This window comes from Heliangelus exortis, chromosome 1, assembly GCF_036169615.1.
Source record: "Heliangelus exortis chromosome 1, bHelExo1.hap1, whole genome shotgun sequence".
NCBI lineage: Eukaryota > Metazoa > Chordata > Aves > Apodiformes > Trochilidae > Heliangelus > Heliangelus exortis.
The window spans coordinates 187,209,929-187,232,208 of record NC_092422.1 but is presented as its reverse complement, the minus strand read 5'-3'; the positions used below and the strand labels follow the sequence as shown (position 1 = coordinate 187,232,208).

The following is a 22,280-nucleotide window of genomic DNA, read 5'->3' as shown; positions in this document are numbered from 1 at the left end:
TTGGTTTCCTTAAAATCCATATTTTCTGCAAGTTCATACAACTGGCTCAAGTTATCAGGAATGAACTACAGTATGAGTAACACACAAATATTGTTCTTGTCACTGGACCACTTGAAGAAAACTAATTTTAAAACTTCATAAAAATTATTATTACTGGCAACTAATACTTTTAAGGTAATTAGTAAAATTAATCTTGTTAACAATGACAATTAGGAACAGATGGGCAGTTACAAAGATATTATGTTGGGAGCTTTTAGGGACATTGTAGAAGTGTTGCCCTAACTGTAGTGTATTTAGTTTTCTACTAGTTTGTATATATCTGATGCAATATCTGTGCCATTAATTTGTAATTATGAAAATTGCATAAGAAGTAAAAAGAGACTTTCAAGTTATGTGAATGAGTCATTTCAAAAACCACTGTTTTTCTGAATTTAGTTCAAGACAACCCACACCAGGATGAATGCAGAGTATATCAACATCTGTAAAAGATCTTGAGTCTGATGAATTTGTTAGTCTTTAAAACATGTGTGTCTCTGCAGAGAATACTGATCTTTGATTTCCAAAAGCTGGGGGGATTTTTTGGTTTTGTTTTCTTTTGGCTTTTTGTTCCCTCTGACTATAAAGAAAAGAGAAACTTCAAGAAAGCTTCAAGGGGGATTTAGCAAGTTACTTTATAATAGGTTTTATCTTTTTCTTTTAATCTGCTTTTTTTTTTTTTTATTTTATTTTTTTTTCCCCTGGGAAATCTTTGGAGAAAACTAAATGGATTTTAATCCTGCAAACATGTATTAACATAATTAACAGCATGCACATGGATGGTCACTCAGTTTCGTAAAGCTAAGTGGAGCACAAAATATTTTCTGAACTGTACAGGGTAACCAAGACTATCTCAACCTGCAATGGTATGGCATAAACCAGGTGTCTCCCTAAAAAAAAGCTCATCATTGTTGCAGATTCTTTGCATAAACTAGATTCTTTGGATAAACCAGTATGAGATCTAACAATTATTTTAATTTCATGATGTTATGAATGTGAAGAGGAGAAAATAATTCTGTAAAAGACTGGCAATTGCAACAAAGAATTTAAATTACCAAAACTTGAACTGCAATGTAGAGTTCTAGCCTGACATTCTGAGTCAGGTTCACTCTTAAGAAAGTGAAACAGCACTTGTCTGGCTTTACAGATGAAAGCATCGTGAACAGCACAGAGGCAGCAGCTGAGACATCAACCTGCATTCAGGGACAGGGTGAGGGTTACCGTGGCGTGGCAAACACCATATGGAGTGGAATCCCTTGCCAGAGGTGGGACTCACAGTTTCCTCACCAGCACAACATCACTCCTGAGAACTTCAAGTGCAAGTGAGTAGATACATGTGGGTATTACTGCAGTAGAAAAAGATCTTAGTTTTCAAATGTTTAGAAATTCATGCCACCAAAGTAGACCATAAGATCCCTGTCCCTGCTCTGTAACATGATGCATTCACTCTACTTGTTGATGCTGTAAACCACTTGTATGTGGGAAAGTAAGCTCTTCAAATCTCAAAATATTAGCTGTACAAGAACTTTTGTGAAACTGTGAGGCTTTAATGAACTTTTTCTGCAAGCATGTATTCACCAATTTAAATGATTGTGAAGTGTATGGATGCTTTCCAGACTGTGACGTAAATCTCAATTAGTGCTGTTACATTAGTATTGTTTTATTTTAAGGAGGTAGGTTTTTATTCATGGTTTGGTTACTGACATTAACTTAATATGTCCTAAGTGTAATCTCCTTGTCAATACTTGACATTTATAGTTTTTGATAACACTTAGTTTAGATTCTATCTTTTTAATCCTTTTGCTCTCTCATTACTAAATATTCTGTCATGAATTGGACTTTTACTGTAAGGACCACTGGTTATCTAACTTTTCTATACAGTTCATAATCTCCAAGGTTATTATTAATCTACTTACCGTAGACAATTAATCATGCTCTTTCAGTAATTTTTTTTTTATTGAGCATAAGAGGAAATTTAGCTGATCAGAATGGACCCAAAACCCAGTTTGTACTAAATGTCTATTGATTTCTAAATAACAGCAAGGGCTTGTGCTGGAATTTAATAGTGTAAATCTTTCAAAGTAAAGAAAATATTCCAGTCTGAGCTTGGATTATCTCTCTAACAATATCTTTTTAAGTGTGTTGTCTTAATCCCTTCACTACTATTGTTCAGTTGGCAAATACTGTTCAGATCAAATACTGTGCACTGCAGCACAGCTACTGAACATGTAGCAATCATCACTATAATGGAAAACAGGACTGATCCTGAGCCTCCTCTGTTGATTTTAGGCCCACCTTGAATTTACGTGGAAGTTAGTACTCGAGCCTGCTCCCACAGATTTTTCTCAGACAAATCACCACTTAAACCAATTTGCATTGTGCCTATGCAACACTGCTTCAGGATTCAGCCCTTCTGCAGTCTTAGCAATGTTCCTGGCAGTGGAGAGAAGATAACAGTATTTGGACTTCTTATGCAGCCACTGCTTGAGAATGTAGCAATTATTCAGGTCAATAGCTTGAGTAAAATTAACAGAACTGCTCGTACAACAGTTCAAGACTCACATGAGTAAGAATAAGTATTAGGTCCATTCTTGCCATGCTCTGTTATCAGACAGACAAAAAAATGCATTGAAATCTGGAGATGCACAGAACATGGCAACAACTGTCAGGAAATGGGAAAATAAAACTTATATTTAAGAGCCTTGACTGTTTCATGCAAGCTGCGAGACATTTAAAGATGTTCCCTTATGACTAACTTCTTCTTTAGAGGTAACAGCTGTATAGAATTTTCACATGCCTTTTTTTTATATAATCCAAGATTCAGTTTCTTAAATGTATCACTGTCAATCTACAGGACTGCTTCTCTAAATTTAGCAGAACTATTCAAAATACAGGGAACTTAAGCACTTTAGTAGTGTTTGTATTTTAAAGAATTTGTAATAAATTGCAGGTGTATCCTGTCAGCTTGCATGCAAATTTTGATGGAGAATAAGCTATATTGAAAATAATGTTAATCTTCAAATGAAATCTTCAGACAAAACAGGTCCATTGAAAATTAATTCCCATAACCATGTTTTTATTACAATTACTGCATTTTCATATACTCTGTGTTCTTAATGGGTGCTCATGTCCTTGCACTTGACACTGCTCAGTAGAAGACAGACCTTAAGGAGTCCATATTATTGCTAATTCATAATAAAATGGAATAGAATGCATCAGTGGTTTGAGCTTAGCCCTGCTGTGAGCTAACATATTTATTTGTATAGGGATTTGAGGGAGAACTACTGCCGAAATCCAGATGGATCTGAATCACCCTGGTGTTTTACCACTGACCCCAACATCCGTATTGGTTATTGCTCCCAGATTCCTAAGTGCGATGTATCCAGTGAACAAGGTAAGAGAGGGAAGGGTGTTAACATGATTATAAGTGAATGCTGTATTGTTCCAAACAGCAGATAAACAGGCATGAAAACTGGAGAAGTTGGTCTCAGTACATCTGTATTACACCTGTGTAATTATGCCTTGGATTTTTGCATATTTGGGGTTCATCATAGTGTAAATGAAATTCATTTTTCAGTTCATGTTTCAGTTCCAGCAGGGAGGCTGAACAAAGATTTGTTATTGAGTCTGTTCTTTAGACAAGGTAAACCTATCTGATGTTTTATACTGGACTGACATCTGGCCCATTGTGTAACCTTTCTTAGTTTGAAAGGCCTTTTTCCAGACTCAGAGGATTTCCAAGTTCACAATATTTTTCTTGTGGTATGTGAGGCCGCCACAAAATATTATTTTTTTTTCCATATACTCCTTTATCTAAAAGGGCCTGGGTTGAAAAAAACCACCAAACATGGGACCTCCTGTATAGCCTCTTAATTTCAAGCTGTTGCCTTGCCTTGTAAATGTCACTCTGAGTCTTCAGGCAAATGTTTTTTTCCCCATGAAGTTTTTCTATTTCTCCAAGGAGTAGAGTATCTTGAGAACTGATGTAGTGGTAGAATAACATGAGGCTAAAAACCTCACAACCCTACATCAAGCATCATTACAATCCCCAACTTTAAATTTTAGCAATTTTTTCTCTTAAAATTTGAGATAGTTGCAGTTGTAATGATTCTGTCAGAGGAAGGATTAAATTCTGAATTTCATTCTCTTTTTTTGTAAAGTATGTTATAAAAAAATAAAAATATTGATGAATATGAAATTAAATGCTTTATACAAAAAGACATTTTAAAAGTGATTATTTTAAACAACCATCTTGTAAAGTATAAGAAAGACTTGTGATAAAAGCTTATGAATCAAACATGACTTCTGCTGGAATGAACAGGCAAGTTTTTGCATTACATTAAAATTAAATTCATGTTGAATTTTTTTGGCAGAACTTAAGTCTAGAATTATATACAGTTATTAGTATCCAGAATCTACACAAACAAAAGTTGTTTCAAATAGGCTGAGAGTGTCTGATTTTTTGAGGCGGAAGGAGTAAGGGAGTATTTTTGCTTTGTTTTGTATAAAACATCTCCTGACAATTTTAAAAATATTCTGTGTAACCCTTATAAATTAACCATAAAGTATTTATGAGAGAATTTTTCCCAGTTTATCTAAGACAAAATTTGAAACTCTACTGTGCTGAGAATGCAGGTGCCAAGCAGGACATTATGTATGTAAATTTGAAAACTTTCACTCATTTTCTATCCAATTGATTTATACTGTTGTCTGATTTATGCTGTGAAGTATTTTATGAATACCTTTACCTTACCTTTAATTACTTGGCTTTCTGATGGGAAGGAAGAGTTTTCAATGTTGCACAATCACTGTCCACTTCTTTTTGTCTCAACATTCTATTCAGATTGTTATCGTGGCAATGGCAAGAGCTACATGGGAAATATATCCAAGACAAGATTTGGGCTTACTTGCTCCACATGGGACAAGAATATTGAAGACTTACGGAGGTGTGTACACATGAAACAAAGAGACACGGTTCAGTGAGTCCTGAATAAATACTGCCTCCAGATGGCATCTATTTTTTTCTTCTGCAGTGATTCTAAAGTAGACCCTTATGCCTTGGAGCCTTAGGATTTTTTTATTATTATTTTTATTTTTATTTTTTAAAATTTTTTCTTCTTGATTAAATATATTACGCAACAGGTCTTTGTTCAGCCTGACCACTAATTGCAGGCTCTGGAGTGTTTCTTAGTGTTTAGTTTACTGGCCTGGTTTACCCCATCCTTGTCCTTGAAAGTTATGTTCTCTTAGAGGAGACCAAGAATACAGCAGGAAATAGTTATCTCATCAATCTGATTTCATAGCTCATGCTGCTTCAAGCAGGAGGTTAGACTTGAAACTACCAAGGTTCCTTGCAGCCTAAAACTGAGTCTTGAGACTACTGTTGAATGACACTGTCATCAAATGCCATTAAAATGACTTGCAGTTTCTGTTGTTTATCATTACTTTGGCTTCATATTTAAGTAGAGGAAATGGCAAGTTACTTTAATTTTTTTTTTAAAGTAAAAATGAATAAGCACTAACTACAAAAAGAAACTGTGACTTTTCAAGACTTTTTCAATCATGCAAGGGTCTTCAGTATTGTCTCTGATGGTTCAGAATTACTGATTTATAAATTTCAGGAGTGACAAGAACAAGAACTTCTAGGTATTTCACAAAAGCAGAGGTTTATAAAAAAATTGCTATGTATGAGAAATTACAAGCCCAGAGCGAAAAAAGTTTTGCTTTCATTTTTCTTTTAGTTTCTGAATTTTATGTGATTGTCTACATTACTTTTGGTACTTGTTTTTGAGTTAGCACTCATGATCACCAGAGTCATAATACATGTTAGCCATTGCCCTCTGGAATTTTCCTGTCCCTGCTTCCTGCTGCTGAGTTGATGGCCAGTCAGGTGAAGGCATGAAAGTCATGAAGGCAATCTTTGGAAAAGCTACATTCCAAAAGGCAGACTTCAGTTGACACCGTCTGGAACAACCAACCAGACTATGTGTGGTTTTTGCCACACAGTGACAGAGACAGCAGAGATATTCTTCAGTGTGCCACCCATGTAAGGGAGGCAGGTTTAAGAGCATGACTTCTGAGAACTCTGATAAGTCTTCAGTTAGCTCTGAATGAGACAGCTTGAATCTACTGGATGCTTGATGTAATTGCATTCATATAATCTTAAGCACAGATGAGCCTTTTTTTCCTTAGACTTACACATTTTCCATCTTGGAACTTTTTTGGGGAGTTACCTGTCTCACTTTAGCAGTTGATCTGGTTACAGGTGTGCTAGCAGCAGCATGTATGGTTAGCATGTATGAAAATAGCACTGCAACTGTAAATCAGGAATCTTCTGTGTTTCTATCTGACAAGCCAGAAATAAGCAGCTTTCTCTGCTTCGGATCATATCAACAATCTTTTACCTTTAATGTGCTTCATGCAGGTCTGCAACTTAGGTCACCTATCGCTGCAGTTTGTCTGAGTCACCCTTCTCCTTGCCTGTTGCTTGGTCTTGCTTTCTTGTGTTTTTCTTTTCTGAGATTCATCTTTTTGAGATGATTCAGTGCTTCCTTGTAGTGTGAATCTGCAGGGAGATTCACAGAGCACAGAACCTGTGCTCCCAGAGGTGCTTACAGACTTTTTGAGGGCAACTCAGACACTCTTCTGATCAGTGTAAAGATCCCTCCTCAGAATACCCATAGTTTTTAGCTTGAGTGGGATATGTAGAAACCTCCAAGCTGACTGGTGAACACAGTGCTTAAAATACCAGCCAGAGGAAACTTGGACCCAAATCCAGCAAGTTGTTGAGCCTCATCTTCCCTTTGATTTTAATCACCCCTAAACCCTGACCTGTAGGCTTCTCAATCAGCTAATATTATAATGTGGAGCAAAGCAACATTTAACCTTTGAAAATTTGGGCTATAGTATAAAGCTTTTCAGTGCTTTGATTTTTTTTTTTCTTTCCCTGTAGGCATATACAAATATTCAGAGAACCAGATGTTAGTAAACTGAAGAAAAACTATTGCCGCAATCCAGATGATGATTTTCATGGTCCCTGGTGTTACACAGATGATCCTCTTGTTCCCTGGGATTACTGCCCTATTTCTCGATGTGAGTACTTGGTATGCCTCAGGCATTGTTAACTATGCAGTCCCAGTGAAGCCAGTGTCACATGCATATCCATACCTTTCTGTTGTCACTTGTGGCAGCAGAGAATGTGTAATTCTATCAAGATCCAGTTGTGAATGACTGAGAAGGAACAGACAGGAGCAATATGTGGACAAGAGGTCCTTTTCCTTGACCAGCTTGGAGATTACAAGGCTTACTTATGCATCAGGAACATACAAGGGCAAACATTTCCCAACAGATCTAACTATAGAATGAGGGCTGGACAAAGAATTGTCTAGTGGTCAGAATGCTGGCCTCAAGAAACCCAGGGACAGTTATCTTATGTACTAAAAGCTTCATATTCTCTTTGTTTGTTATGTATTCCTGAAGATAGGATAAATCACTATATATGTGTTGAAGTGTATATATGCTATATAGATTAGATTCTGCCTGTGGATGTTTATGGAATGATTTAACTTCTGGCAAGAATTAGGACCATCACTCCTCCAAAGTTGCATGTTAATGTCTAAATAACTTAAATAAACAGAATTAAAAATCCTTGGGATTTTAATAATAAGCTGTCATTTAGTGGAAAAAGAAGATTTATGCTGAAAAATGTGAAATTCACATTTCTGTTCTGACTTTTTCTCTTCATTCGTTTTCCATTATTTACTCTGCTGTATAACCTGAGAGAACATTTAAATGGTAAAGCAGGCTTTTGAATATTTGTCTGTAGTCTCTAGAGGCTTGGGGATGATGTTACATTCATTCCTAGCAGCAATCTGCTGTGTTTCCTCATAGTCTGAAGTGCAGCATCTCTGTGAGGTGATATTTAAAGTCTCAGGTGACATTTTTGCATCTATTTGAACAGTAAACAAACTGTGCAAAAGGTTCCTTGTGGCAATGTAGATAAAGAACAACAGATGAAGAAACAGAAATATTTTTCAGTCACTCTGAGTTTATTATCTGGATCTATGAATTTCTGAGGAAATATTAACAGCAAACGTTTTTAGGATACATGGCAATGGTGAGTATTACGATTTCTGGTATAAAATTCCAGAGCTAGAATATGTTTACAATTTTAACTTGTGTGAAGTAGTGTGAAACTACTACTGGCTCAACCAGGCACTAACAAGCTCCTTACCCAGTACAGATGAAATGCTGGCAGTTCCCAAAGTACTTAGCTGCTGCCTTGAACAGGTCTCTTCAAACTTCACTATATGTATGCTTATATGTATGCACACCTACATGCACATATACATAAGCATGCATATATGCACATGCATATAGATACACATAGAAATTTAACTATGTACATAACTGTATACTTTTTTTATATTTCTGTATTTCCTTAATGCTGGAAATCTAGTTAGATGTGACTGTCTACATTTTGCCTGTGTAAATTTTCAGAAACTATACTTGCACCTCTAGCTCATAGTGATGGGTCACTGCAGATCTCACTGAAGGCAAAAATTTTGAACCAATTTTAAGCAACTTTGTAACAGTATTTTGTCTTGGACTAGGTGGAAGAATCAAACCAGATTTGAGGGAAGACATTTTGATGAGGATAATTTTTTGGCTGGTAGCAACACAAAAAGACTTTTGAAGTTTCAAAGGTTTTTAAAGACATTAGGAATTTTCATTAAATCCTAATTGGATTTAATCAAATTACTGCTACAGTTCCTGAAGTCTTATAGAAAAGCTCCAACTTCATATTTCAGCATTTTTTTGTGTAAATAAACATGTAAATTGAACCTGATAGATATCTTGGTGTACTCAGGATTCAGCCAAGAAGAAAAATGCTTGAAACTACCACTGCAAAATGTTCATTCTATTGGAATGAAATTCTGCCTTCTTATTGTTACCAAATTGTGCTTTTGAACACCATTAAAGAAATCATTGAAGTTTAAATCTTTGTGAAATATTAAATTAAAAGTGTGCTATTTCCTGTTTATTTTTATTCTATTAAGTTTCTAGATGTGTTTTAATTTTGTATTATGCATGTCTTATGTGTCCAGGCGAAGGTGATACAACCCCTACTACAACCAGTTTGGATGGTAAGTATGAAGATGCACTGTGCACTGCATGTCCTGTATCCTCCAAGACTAGATATTTCTTTCAGATATAGAAATAAGAGAAAGATCAGTTAATGATACAAAAATCAGACACCTTGGGAAAAATGTTTTCACAAGAAGAAAATGTAACCTAGCTTAAGTATGCTAATTTATCTCTTACTGTCCTCTCTTGCCAGTGGTGAGATATGATAATGATTTTCAGTTTGCTCTCTAACTATGTAAATCTCCGTAATAAACCAATTTAAATATATGTATTTTATATTCCCTATGAATATTTATACAGACTGACCCAGATTCACTGGAGTAGTTTTGATTCTCTAGAAATATATTTCATTAGCACAGGAAAGTTAATCTGTAATAAATATTGACCTTCTTGTGGTCCTTATGTGCAACTGTACAGGTTTCCTACCGCTGTTTTTAGTAAAATGTGATCTCTGGACCTGCTTTCAGATACTGTCATCCCTTGTGCTTCTACAAAACATTTGAGAGTTGTAAATGGAATCCCAACACAAACTAATGAAGGATGGGTGGTTAGTTTGACCTACAGGTAACTATTACTTTGCTGAGAAGGACAATACATCTACTAGGATATTTGTTTTGGAACTGTTGACAGTGTTGATCGTAATAAGAATATTGGAGATATCAGTTAAATCCTTTAAAAGCATAAAACTGACATTTCTGGAACATCAGGTGATTCCATGGTATTCACTCTATCACTGAATCATTTATGCATTCATTATTACGAACACATGAGCTTGCAACACCTTCATAAGATTCTGCTCTTTTGATAAGCTACTGCAGACCTTTTTTTAACATTGGCTTAGCATCCAGCATTAAACTGTTTCTCTTAGAGACTGTGACACAAAAACTGAGCTTTGTAACAATATTTTCATTTTAACTGCAGTGCATTTAGTTATGAAGTTCTGGGTTCAGGATTTATACCCTTGTCCAATTTAGCTTTCATCTGATATCATTGCATGAAATTGAAATGTATTCTCTATTAAAAAAATAAGTGGGAGCTAGAATGGAATCCTTTCAATTCTGTAAAGATTCCAACATGTACATCTGGAAATATGTTTTACAGTATGGCAGATTTTACTTTGCTTCTGTGTAAAAACCAGAACATGGAATTAGTCTTTTGTATATTCATTACTCTGGTTTATAACTCATCAGCTGAAAGTGTGAATCATTAGTAAGATTATAAGAGTAGATATATCTCATTCATCAACCTTGTATCTTCTATCATTGAAGAAAAGTATTTTTATTTTAAATAAAATAAAATAACAAAACACATTTATTGTCTGCTGTTACATAATTAAATACAGCTCAGTACTATTAGCTTATGATTTTTCAACTGTTTTAAGAGCAGGTTGCAAAATAGGTCTTAAATGGAAAACTGAGGAAAAAGAAAAGATTAGAATCCTGTTTTCTATATTGCTGGAGAAATTCTGGGGTCCTTTACATCCTTGGTAATCTTTGCATTTTATGAGTTCCAATCAGAGCTAGGACTTTTTGGAAGTGTAGCAGATGGTCCAGAAAGATGTATCTGGAGGAATATCACTCTCTGGAAAAGTTATGATTTCACTGTTTTTAAAACAGCCTTGACATTTCAGGCACTTTTAGATTGGTAAGATGAATTGCATTTCAGTGCTTAACATCTAAATAGATGATGTTAAGATAGCTGAACCTGGACTTTGTGCTATGCAACAAAGTTGCAATAATCAGATAAGTGCTTAACTGATTACAGATTCTTCTAAAAAAAAAAAAAAAAAAAAAAAAAAAAAAGTAATTCCTGGAATATTCCAGTAGCAGTTTTTTATGTGGACATAAAAATTTAGTTTTATTTTGTATTGTTACCAAGGAAGCAAACAGAATGTTTTCTGAAAGAAGTCTTAATCACTTCAAGACTTTCTGCAAAATAACCTAATTATATACCTCAAAACTGAATTTCCATGTCTAAGTGGTAATGGCTTAGGAATACTTAGAAACTTGCATTCATATCTAGCAACTAAGTTCCACCTCTAAGTGCTAAATTAAACAATGACATAAATTGTTGTATATTTGATCCAGATTCAGTTATCAGGTAAATTTAAGTGTATTTGAATGAATTTCATCAGTTTCATGGAATCACCTCTGTTTTATTTGCCACATATAAATAAGTTTAACCTTCCTATGTGTACTAGTCAAGCTTCTAAAGAAGTTGATACAATCTTGTAGATTCCTTTGGAAAATTAGTGTTGCAAATGCAATATGCAAGAAAACATTTATACTCCTGACATTTTAATAGTAAAACAAGTCAGAATCTCTATTTTACAAAGAATCCAGACATTTTGTTCCTCAACCAACCTACAATTAAAAAAAAAAAAAAAAAAAAAAAAGGAAAAAAAATAAAAGGGAAGGAAAAAAAAAAAAGGAAAAGAAAAAAGAGGCAAGCATCTGTGTTATTCTGCTGTCTTTGAACTCCATATAGAGTCTGGGCTCCTTCCAGCAGTTCTTTGGAGCTTTGAACATTTGTATGATTTGAATTCATAACTGGTGAGATTTTTAAGCTTTTCCCAAATTGCTGACAATTCTGATTCACTTTCCAACGAGCTGCAGAAAATAAATGCGATTTAGAAGGCACAAAGAAGGAAACTAATTAATCTGCATTCCACAGTAATCTTTATTTTTGAAAGAACTGTCATGCTTAATTGCTTTAATTTTACTTGATATATTGTGCTGTAGGTTTTCTATAATCACATGTAGGATGTCATACACTGCAGATTGTTTCCAACTGAAGTATGTGGGGACAGAAATCTCATAGGGCTGGTAATCAAATAGGAACTCTCCACCCTGAGGTCAATGCTTTGAGTAATACCAACATGAATAATGACTAAATGCTGTTTACATTTGGTGGCAGTTTGGGGACTTGTTTAAATGTTTCAGTCCAGTTCCTATTATGAAGAATATCATGCCTTGTTTTATTTTGGGTTTGTTTTCTTTTTTTTCCCCCAGGAATAAGCATATCTGTGGAGGTACTTTGATAAAAGAAGAGTGGGTTCTAACGGCAAGACAGTGCTTCCCTTCTCGGTAGAGTAGTCTAACTTTGCAGTATATACATCTATTTTCAGGAAATTATCAGCATAACACTTCTTCAACTTGAATGCAACAGTTTTCCCTCCTGTTTGGCTTTAAAACTGCTTTTCTGCTGTAAAAGTCCTGTGGGACCTTGGTATTTTCAGTTAGTATTGTTGTTAATCTAGAAGAGTTCTGGCTATTTTACTTAGAAGTATAAATATATTTTCCAAGTTCAATGCTTAGACAATTGTTTCTTTATGAAAATCTCATGCTTCTGCTTAATAGTACACTATTAAATAGAAAACTTGGGCAAATCTTAAAAAGTTCAAAGATTCACCCTGTCCAAGGGTCTAAATGCTTGGATACTGTTAAGAAACAAAAATTAGATTTTAGTCACAGTTAAAGATGAAGTTATGTAGTGACTTCAAACCAAATCTTACATCCAACCATGTTTATTTTGGAATAGCAGTTGGCAGCATAAAACCATTTCTAGTGAAGAGCATTACTTACCATCTTCTAGCATAATTGTATTAAGCAGAGCTTTTTGAGTTATTTTGCTGTATACTCAACAAAATTCTAACCAACTTTGCCTCACTTAGGTACAAAGATTTGAAAGACTACAAAGCCTGGCTTGGAGTTCATAACATAAAGGGAAAGGGAGAGGAGAAGCATAGACAAGTTCTGAACATCTCTCAGTTGGTATATGGCCCTGCAGGCTCAGATTTGGTCTTGCTGAAACTTAGCAGGTCAGTAGCTATTATTGCCTTTTCCAGGATTTTCAACTGATGAATGAGAATCTTCCTAAATACGTTTTCAGATTCAGTTTTCTACAGTCTCTGATGCTGCAGATGATGTCTCCATGGAGTAAAATTTCAGTTGTAATATTTTTTACTTGATATACACAGAAATGCAGGTTCATCTACCTTACTCTGAAAACAGATGTTACTTCTGAAAAACTGTGCCTACACTTTTTTTCCTGGTCACCAATTTAAGCTTTTTTGTAGGTTCAGTAGTGTGTGGTTTTAATTTGTAGAATAAACACCAGATTGTAACTGAGATCCTTGTGTATATATGAGCTTTCAAACTTTTTCCATGTTAGCAAAACTATATATTCAAATGAAATGTCATCATTACTTACTTTTAAGATGAAAACCCAAGTTAAATAGCATAAAAGTGGTGACAGCATTTCAAGAAATCTTTTGACAGTTAACAGCTGTAGCACAAAAAATAGGTAGAAGAATCCATCAAATTCTTCAAGGAAAGGAATTGGCACAGATTTTAATTGCTGTGGTCTATAACATGTTTCAATGTAATTTTAAAGATGATACATTTTGTTTTTTCTTTTCAGACCTGCCATATTAACAAATTTTGTTGAAATAATCCGGTTGCCCATTTCTGGATGTACCATTCCAGAGAAGACCAGTTGCAGTGTTTATGGATGGGGATACACTGGATGTAAGAACCTATTTTTAAAAACTAAATGAATACCTTGACAGCTTACTTCCTCTTGTCATTCTAGGTGAGGCTGATGGTATTGCCTGATGCCACGGTTGTCCAATATTTTTTTGTGCAATTTAATTTTTTTCTAGTTTTGTAAATCCTTGAGCCTTTTATCTAAGATCATTTAAGATTAATAGTCCAGGCCTTTTTTGTTTGTTTTGGTGATAAGCAAAATTATTCAAATGTTTGAAAGAATGAACCAGAGAAAACTATTGTTCTGCAAGTTTAAAAAAATGGCAGAATTGGTTTGTTGAGGTCTAACACTTTTGAAAAATTCCAACTCATCTACTTGATGCTTTCTGTACCCCAAGGCAGCCTGCCCTGGGGAAAAACAAGTACAGAATCCTGTAATAAAAGACTTAATTAAAATACAAAAAGCCAATGAATTAAGGATGCTCTAAGTCTGGCATTTCCTAGCTTTTGAGTACTTGACTTTGCAGCCTTACTAATGTTTGTTTATTAAACACAGTTTTTGTGTGAAGTTAATTCAAATATATGTAAGAACAGACATTTATTTAGTCTGGTAAATACTATATCTGGCTAATTATGTGTTGATGATAAAGTCAATAGCTGCCAGTTAACAATAATTACTCTAATAGTTATTGTGCTCAGATGTCATTTTGTCACAGACCCTGAATAAATAGCAAAAACACACTCATGCTGCCCTGGAAACAGAGAAGAAATTAGATTTTAATTCTGAGGTTCTCTTCCTTGTAATGATTACTCTGAATTTCTCTGTGGGTGGCAAGTAATCTGTACCAGCTCTGTCCCAAATGGCTGCCTTTGATATCCCTAGCAAGGCCATATTTGCCATCCTCTGGGGGCAGTGGCTGTCTGTGGGACAGGGAAGTCAGGCTGGAGCATGGTGCAGCATCAGAGGAAAGCTTAGCTTTAGAGAACTGATAAGGAATTTGCAATGTTGTAGAGTTATGTAATACAGTAAATACATAACATCTGTCATCCAAAGACTTTGTACTATATTTTATGCACTACTTAATATAATCCTCACAGCACTCAAGCCTGGGAAGGAAAAAGTGTTACATTCATTTTTTTTTAGAAAACAGGATAATAACTCAGTGAAGAACAAGCTTGGCATTTTCTTTTGATGGCTGTGCAGAGAATGGGCAGGTCCAGGCCCTTTATTTATCTTCACAGCTTGTACAGACTTGTCTTTTGACATGTAGAGCAAGAGCAAGCTCCACAGGGCTCCTACTTCCTGACCTTCACACTGATGAATGGAGATTGAAGAAAGTTGTGTCTCTACCCTTGCAGGCACAAAGTTATTCAGTGCAGCTGAGCCTGCAGAGAATGAGAAAAACTCAGCTCTTTTATAGTAATTTTCATGTCAGACATCCTTCCCTCGGCCGTGGCAGGCACTGTTAGATGTTAACTCATGTTTAAGACAAGGAGCAAAATCCTGGTTCCACTGATGGGACTGGCAGCTTTCTTAGACTCATTTGTTTTGATTTCTGTGAAGTGACCATTCAGGCTTGTGGGGAACTGCAGAGTAAACCCAGTTACCTAGCCCTTTTGTCTAAAACAACAACAAAAAAACCATCTCCAGGTAAACTCTTGCAAATCTCATATGTAGCAACTAAAAGAAATCCAAAAGACAACTGCATGGTAACAGCGAGGATGGACAAAGATGTGAGAACTGGAGAAAAAGTGCAGCAGCTGTAGCTATACGATAAGTTCACCTAGACTGCAACTTCAATTATTGTTTCTCCCTAAAATAGAATAAAGTTTTAATTCTCTTTTAAATCCTAGTAATTAACTATGATGGCCTTCTCCGGGTAGCAAACCTGTTTATTTTGGGAAATGAGAAGTGCAACCAATATCTCAAAGGGAAGATCACTGTGAATGAGTCAGAAATCTGTGCTGTGGCTGAAACCATTGGTGCTGGGCCTTGTGAGGTAAACATTACATTTCCTAGTACATTCTTAGGAGCCACGATCCTAGCTATTTCTTACCCCAAAGCAATTTATTAGAAATTTTAAATAATTGTTTTCTCTGCCTTGAACTTGTACAAAAATATTTTAATCTTTTGCATGATTTGTGTTTCTAGAAATGTATTTTCTGACAGGGTGCGGGAAGACATTCCTTTGCTTCAATTTCACTGTCCCATCACACCAGTAAGATTTACATGTGTGTGAAATATATGAATAAGCACTTTGCTAGGCAGAAACAAATTTTTATTCTATATTATAAGGGCTAAAGTGGGCTGTGTGCTAGCAAGAGCAGTGTATTATGATTAAGTAGAAAGCAAAAAAGCTGGAGCAAATTTAACTGCTTGGATGAACACTTTCATGCAAAATGTAAAAAAGTCACTGCTCAAGGGGCTTGATAAAGTTATGAAGGAAGGAGAAAGATCCTGAGGTTCAGTAGTAGTCAGAAGGCTTAAGCATTCGTCTCCCTAATCCACCATGAGCAGTGGGCACAGAAGTACTTCTTGATGCAGCTGTTTTGCTTGGTACTGGTTACAGAAAGATACTGGGTTTTGAGTAGAAATTTTGCCTGATGTGTCTAAAAGGAAGGTGGTCATGAGTATTATTATGCATTTGATTTCTGCAGTGGAATGGTTTCCTAATAGTGATGTTAGCCAATCAGGAAAATTTTCCCTACCCAAGGGTACTACCAGACTATGAATAAACAAGCTCTTCATCAGGTTGAGGCCTCTCCCATTTATTAATGATATTCCACAAGATCATTTTGTTGTTGTACAATATACTCTTCAAAATCAAATATTTATTCATAAATGAGCCCTTAGACATGTCAAGACTTATAAATGAAACATCTGCATGGAAGTCTGCTGGGGATCCTACACTTTGTTTTCCCCTGCAAGAAGAAATGGATTGAATTAGTATTAGCAATCAGTCTTAATCATTGCATGGTTTCCTGCTCCCTGAGTTCCCCTTTGAAGCTACTTTCCTCAGCAGAAAACAGACAGAGAAACAAAATCAGATTGGCAGGTGAAACTCCACTCCTGAAAGTGTTTTATGAGCTGCTCTGATGGTACTGACACAGTTCATTGTCCATATGGGAACTAATCTGCAGTCAGTCAGCAAAAAAAATCCCAGACCAAATAAAGGTCAAGCATTGTTGTTACTCTGGTGATCCATAGAGAATACAATGATAATTGCCAGCTTTTATAGTTTGAAAGTGTCTCTCTGAAAAATATGAACATTTACTGTCTTATTTTGTTTTAGGTTCAGTGTACTTTTTGCCTGCGTTAAAACTGAAGTATCTGTGTTCAGGTCCTGAATCCATCCAAATTACTGTTTCAATCTAATTTTATCTGGATTTATTTAGTGCTAAATAAGACCCCAGTATGAGTTGACCATACTCTACATTTTCACACAATGCATGTACTGGTGCATAGATGTGTCATTCACTCAGAATTGTGCAAAAGTATTTAAAAAAAATATGTCTCAAAATTAAATCTACAAAATACTACCTTTAATCATGTTTGAGATCCCCTCCATAACCTCCTACTAGTGCACAGGGATTCTCAACCTAGAGCTTTGCAAGATGATTAACTGACAGAAGGATATTAACCTGGCTCTGCATAGTTTTTGATATGTCTGTTATCACAATGGATTCTTTTCAATCAATTCACTTTCCCCTCATCTGTTTTATATGCACATAAACAAATGTTATACTTGCAGTAGGTAGCTAAAAGAGGGGAATAAGGTCGGGTATTCTGAAGTGACTAGAATCACACATAAAGATGGATCAGAGAGTTTAAATTGTGTATCTCAAAGGTCAGCCTTGGCATTGGTTTGCATAAATTTCAGTTGTGAAAAAGATATTGGAAGTTGTTAGTGGGGTTTTTTTTCCCCTATGACAAGAATAACTCCACTGCCTGTTCATTGAGCTAGGTCATGGCCAAAAGTAACCATTCAGTAGGAGCTGTGTCTTGAGGCATTTTGAGAAGTGACATTCTTTATGTTTATTTTTTTCATAGAGAGATTATGGTGGTCCCTTGGTTTGCGAACAGAACAGGCTGAAGATAGTAGTTGGTGTCATTGTTCCTGGACGAGGATGTGCCATTCGAAATCGTCCTGGGATTTTTGTTCGAGTCTCATATTACTCCCGGTGGATACACAAGATTATGATGACCTACAGAAAACCCTGAAAAACTGAGCAACTTCCATTCCAAGAAAGGTTTTGGACAGCATGTAATTAATGTGTAATGTAAAGATCAACAATTTTTTAACTACTTGATAGTCAGACTTGTGGAGCTTCTTTTAATATTTATGTGTGGTTTTGGTCTTTTTGTCTATCAGTGTTGTTTTATAAATGTTGGAATGAGCTACAGTATATGCAACTATGGTGACATATCTCCTGAAGATACTTGAATGGGTAAACAATTTTGCAAAGATATTATTACTGGATGATAAACGATTTTGTAGAAATTGATCATATGACCTCTTTTATGCTGCTCTTCAGATTATCTTAGAAGGAGAAACAAATTATAGTTTTATTTAAAACATCTTATTCTTTCTATGAGCCATATATTTCTCTTCATACATGACAAAAGACCTACTGAGAGATATATGCATCTGACAAGAAGAGCATATATGATGACATTTCTTGTCTCCCTTCATGAGAGTTCAAGTATTTCAATATTTCATTAACAAATAAACTCTTAAGAAATTAATCTTTTCATTATTGATGGACTTTGACAAGCCTGCCATAAGCAGAGTTCCCAGAGAAGTCAATATCATTTCCTTGTTCACAGCTCTTATGGACTCTAGTTCAGCACTTGATTCCTTTAGTGTGTGTATGGTCTCCTAACAGATATCTCAGAAACCCTTTTGGATGAGGGAGGAGATGCAGAAGTTGATTTGTTAGAAAACTATCCATCATTTGTTTAAAGCTAGTCCCAGAAATATTTGTGAATTTACAGTACAAAAGAGAATATTCAATAAGATTTGAAATGTTAATCCTGATTAGCTACTGGCTGACTTTGGCCTCTAAAATAAATTTCAAATATGCCCAAATCTTTCTTTACAGACAAGTGTTAAAAATTCAGTTGATTATAGTTATTTCATAAAAGTAACTGTATTTACAACAGGAAAAAAATAACGAAATGTGGCACCTGGGTGAGAGATTTAATACTGGGAAAAGTAAGCTATACGTTATTAGTCTTTCAGAGACTTAAGGTCTTTGATAAAACTTAACCTAGATTTGGACAATTTACACCCTTTTAATAATTCCTTTCAGGTTAATGCAATCATTGTAGAGATTGATGCGATCTCATATGTAATACGGAAAACATCTCCAATAGTTTAGTAGCTTGAGTTTCCTGCCTGTACGTAGAACCATCATTTTCCTTAACATTGACAGGGAAAGAGAGCAAACATTTAGGTATTTAGTTGTGTGGCTGGAAGTATTATACAAATATTTTGTTATAGGTGGTACCAATTACCTTGTAATTTTTGGGAAATTTAAGCAACATATAAACAACTGTTAGTTTTACTACTGTACATGCAATTGCTTAAGTAACGGCACTGTTACTTCACTTGTGACTATGTAACTGTAAAAGTTGCCACTAGCAAATCCTACAGTATGTGTATCACATCTAATTGCATAGCCTGACATCATGGTGCAGACATATAAAAGGAGATTTCTTTCAGAAGACCCATGGTTGAATTCTGCTCTGGCAGCACTTCAGGGGAGCTGACTTGGGCAGCAGCTCTCATGTTGACTCACCAAATAGTTTTCTTCAGCAGTGCACTTTGACTTCAGTGGGACTCAAATATGCTTACATGTCTTGGTGAACTGGGATGAGTTTCAGCCAATGCTTAAGTGGCTTTGGCTTGCTGAGCTTTGTGTCGAGCATTGAGCAGATTCTACTGGCACATAGGAAGAAGTCTTTCAGCAAGCAGAGCTTCTGAAATTCCTCCTGGTGTAAATAATCTCTTTGGATAAGATAGGTCTTCTCTACACAGTGGATCTGATGTTGTGGATGCTGTGCAGAGAGGTTGTTTCCATCTGTGCTGGCTGCCTCTGAAGGCTTTGTGTTTCTGTTGGGCTCACTTACTTGCCAGGCCTAAAGAGGGCAGGATTTAGCCTGTTGTATTTACAGTTAATTATTGCCATGTACATGGTGTGTGTATTCTTGCTAAGTATATGCTGACTGTATCTTACTGAAAGGATTAACTTTTTAAGAGAAACCTTTAAAAAAAATCCAATGAGTTTTGTTTTCAGTCACAAGTAGAATGTGGATAAAATGTGTAATTCCATGTTCACTCTTTGTATTCTAAGAATTGTTATGTGCTCACTGTATTATAGTTGCAGGCATTTTGTTATGTCTATCTAAACAAATCAAATCCTAAAATATTTTAGTTATAAGCTTCTGCTGTGCAGAAGACTGTGATTTTTATATATATATATATACATATATATATATACGCACATATATATATATGACAAAATACTGTTTTTGTTAGACAATGTGTAAGGATTTTTACCTGTTTGTTCTGGGCAGCACCTCAGTAAAATAAATTGTGCTGAGCTGATTCTCCAGAACTTAACATGTTTGTATGCACTTGCTTATCAGGGACTCCTGTCCTCCCTGTCTCAGTATGGAGGGCATGTGGGACTCTGAAAAGCAAAGGAAGAGAAGAAGAATAGTTTGCAATTATGAATTTGTACTTCATTTATTCCTGCGAATATTTCTTGTTGGTACCAATGGTACCGTACCAGGCAACTGTTATAACTACAGAATTTTCTTAAGAAAGGACACTCCTATAGATATTTTTTCACTCTTCTAACATTTTTCTCTCTGAAATGACAAGGGAACATGATTCAGTGCCCATCTAAATTGCTGTAAAGCCTCTTACTAATTTCAGTGGGATCTTTACATTGTAGATGTGGTTTTGTTCGTGTAAGAATTAAAGGGTACAGAACTTAAATTCTTCTCTGACAACATTTTTAAAATGTATTGAATTTCATCCTCATTCTCCTTACTGCAACTAGCCCTTGGTTACCCGGAGGTGTATAATAACTGGATACAAAATTTTGGAATGAAAACCTAAGAGGTGATTTTGTACTACTGAAGTTAGTTTGACATAATTACAGTTTTCTTTGGGCATCGAAACTGGCTGACACTTTTCTTTTATTACTAAAAACATTTTTCTCTTAAAAAACTTTTTTCCCTATATGTTTTTCTCTCAGAAACCTCATGACCCTCAGAGAAACTGTCACTCTCATTGGGAATGTACTGATCTATGTTCTTGCTTCTATTGATGAAATCTCGAAATTCTCTGGGGCATTCTGCAAACCCTTGCTGCAGCAATGCCGATGTACTTGACAGAGCTACTCACCTGAAGTAGAGATTTTCAGATGAGGGTCCACATAGGTCTCTGAGGGTCAAAATCTACTCAGGCAAAACATCCCTTGAAATCAGTGAATGTGATTGTCAAAAGACCAGAGGCTGAAAGTTGCTCAGTGTTTTTCCCTATGTCTGTGCACTGAACAACATGCGTCCTTCTACACTGAAAAGCATCCAGGTTCTCAACTCCACAGCTACAGCAACAGGAGGTGAGGCTTCGTCCCCATCCTTCTAGAATGCTGGCTGTAAGCCAGCTGACCCCCATGGAACCTGCATAAAACCTATCGGATTGGTTCTTCAGCCTTGTTTCCTTATCAGTTATTTTCTTCCTCCCTCATGTGCACTGGTATATTATTGTTTTATGAATGTTAGGGCTGCTGGCAGGAACTAACATGGCTTTTCACCATAAAATTTTGCAGTGTTCCTTTTTAAACATACTTTTGGGCATTTATGTATGGTGTTTTCCTTGCATAAAATCTAACTGCAGGGAACTACCTGTGGAATTCAGTGTATGATAAGAGTATTTTTTCATATTTAAATGGAGAAAATAATGCTTCCAGTTAATACAACTAGCTGAATGCCTAATGAAAAGGGAACACCGTGGTTATAACTTGTATTACAAATCTTCTGTAATTAATGACATTTCCATTAGTTAATAAAGTTGGTATTTTTGTAACCTTGCTTACTCTTATTATTCTTAATAAAGTTTTTTATAAAAAACAACAACTCAGTTAGCATTATATTTCTTACTTAAAGAACCTAGGTTTGGAACCCAGTTTCTAGGCAGAGCTTTAGAGAAATGAGTGGCTCTCAATTCTAATTTCACTGAGGGATTCAAATTTGCAGAGTAAGGAGGACAGGTATTTTCAGACCTTCATGTGCCCAATAGCAGTACTGCATTTAAAATGAAAGATAAAGTCATATCCAAGATGTGATCCTGCTGAGTCTCCCCATGAGATTTCTGTTGAAATTTGGCACTGAGATTGGCCAGAGAGTATATATTACAGAGTATATTTGTAGTGGAAAGGATGTGCTTAACCTAAACATGAGGTTTTGTCTCCTTTCCATTTCAGTACTGATGAGAGGGCTAAATTTTTAAGTATTTATTTTAATGTACTTTACATCTTTGAAGAGGGCTTCCTTCACTGTGTCACCTCAGACTACTGATGGTACATAAGATGATA

The 22,280-nt window shown here is 35.6% G+C and overlaps 1 protein-coding gene and 1 long non-coding RNA gene across 3 annotated transcripts in view; one reads left to right on the top strand and one right to left on the bottom strand.

The window, feature by feature from the left end:
- HGF (hepatocyte growth factor) overlaps positions 1-21,822 on the top strand; it is a 59,378-nt gene extending 37,556 nt beyond the window's left edge. For both annotated transcript variants that reach the window (XM_071734045.1, XM_071734044.1), the window contains exons 8-18: positions 1,184-1,358; positions 3,303-3,430; positions 4,880-4,982; positions 6,989-7,128; positions 9,144-9,182; positions 9,651-9,747; positions 12,195-12,269; positions 12,857-13,003; positions 13,606-13,712; positions 15,525-15,670; positions 17,722-21,822. In XM_071734045.1, coding sequence (XP_071590146.1) covers positions 1,184-1,358; positions 3,303-3,430; positions 4,880-4,982; positions 6,989-7,128; positions 9,144-9,182; positions 9,651-9,747; positions 12,195-12,269; positions 12,857-13,003; positions 13,606-13,712; positions 15,525-15,670; positions 17,722-17,892 — 1,328 coding nt within the window. In that variant the 3' untranslated portion in view covers positions 17,893-21,822. The remainder of the gene's footprint in view (positions 1-1,183; positions 1,359-3,302; positions 3,431-4,879; positions 4,983-6,988; positions 7,129-9,143; positions 9,183-9,650; positions 9,748-12,194; positions 12,270-12,856; positions 13,004-13,605; positions 13,713-15,524; positions 15,671-17,721) is intronic.
- LOC139791610 (uncharacterized) lies at positions 16,419-21,389 on the bottom strand. Its single transcript, XR_011723973.1, has 2 exons — positions 21,089-21,389; positions 16,419-20,366 (listed from the first exon to the last, which is right to left on the bottom strand). It is a non-coding gene; the product is annotated as an uncharacterized lncRNA (long non-coding RNA).
- Positions 21,823-22,280: the final 458 nt, after the last annotated feature.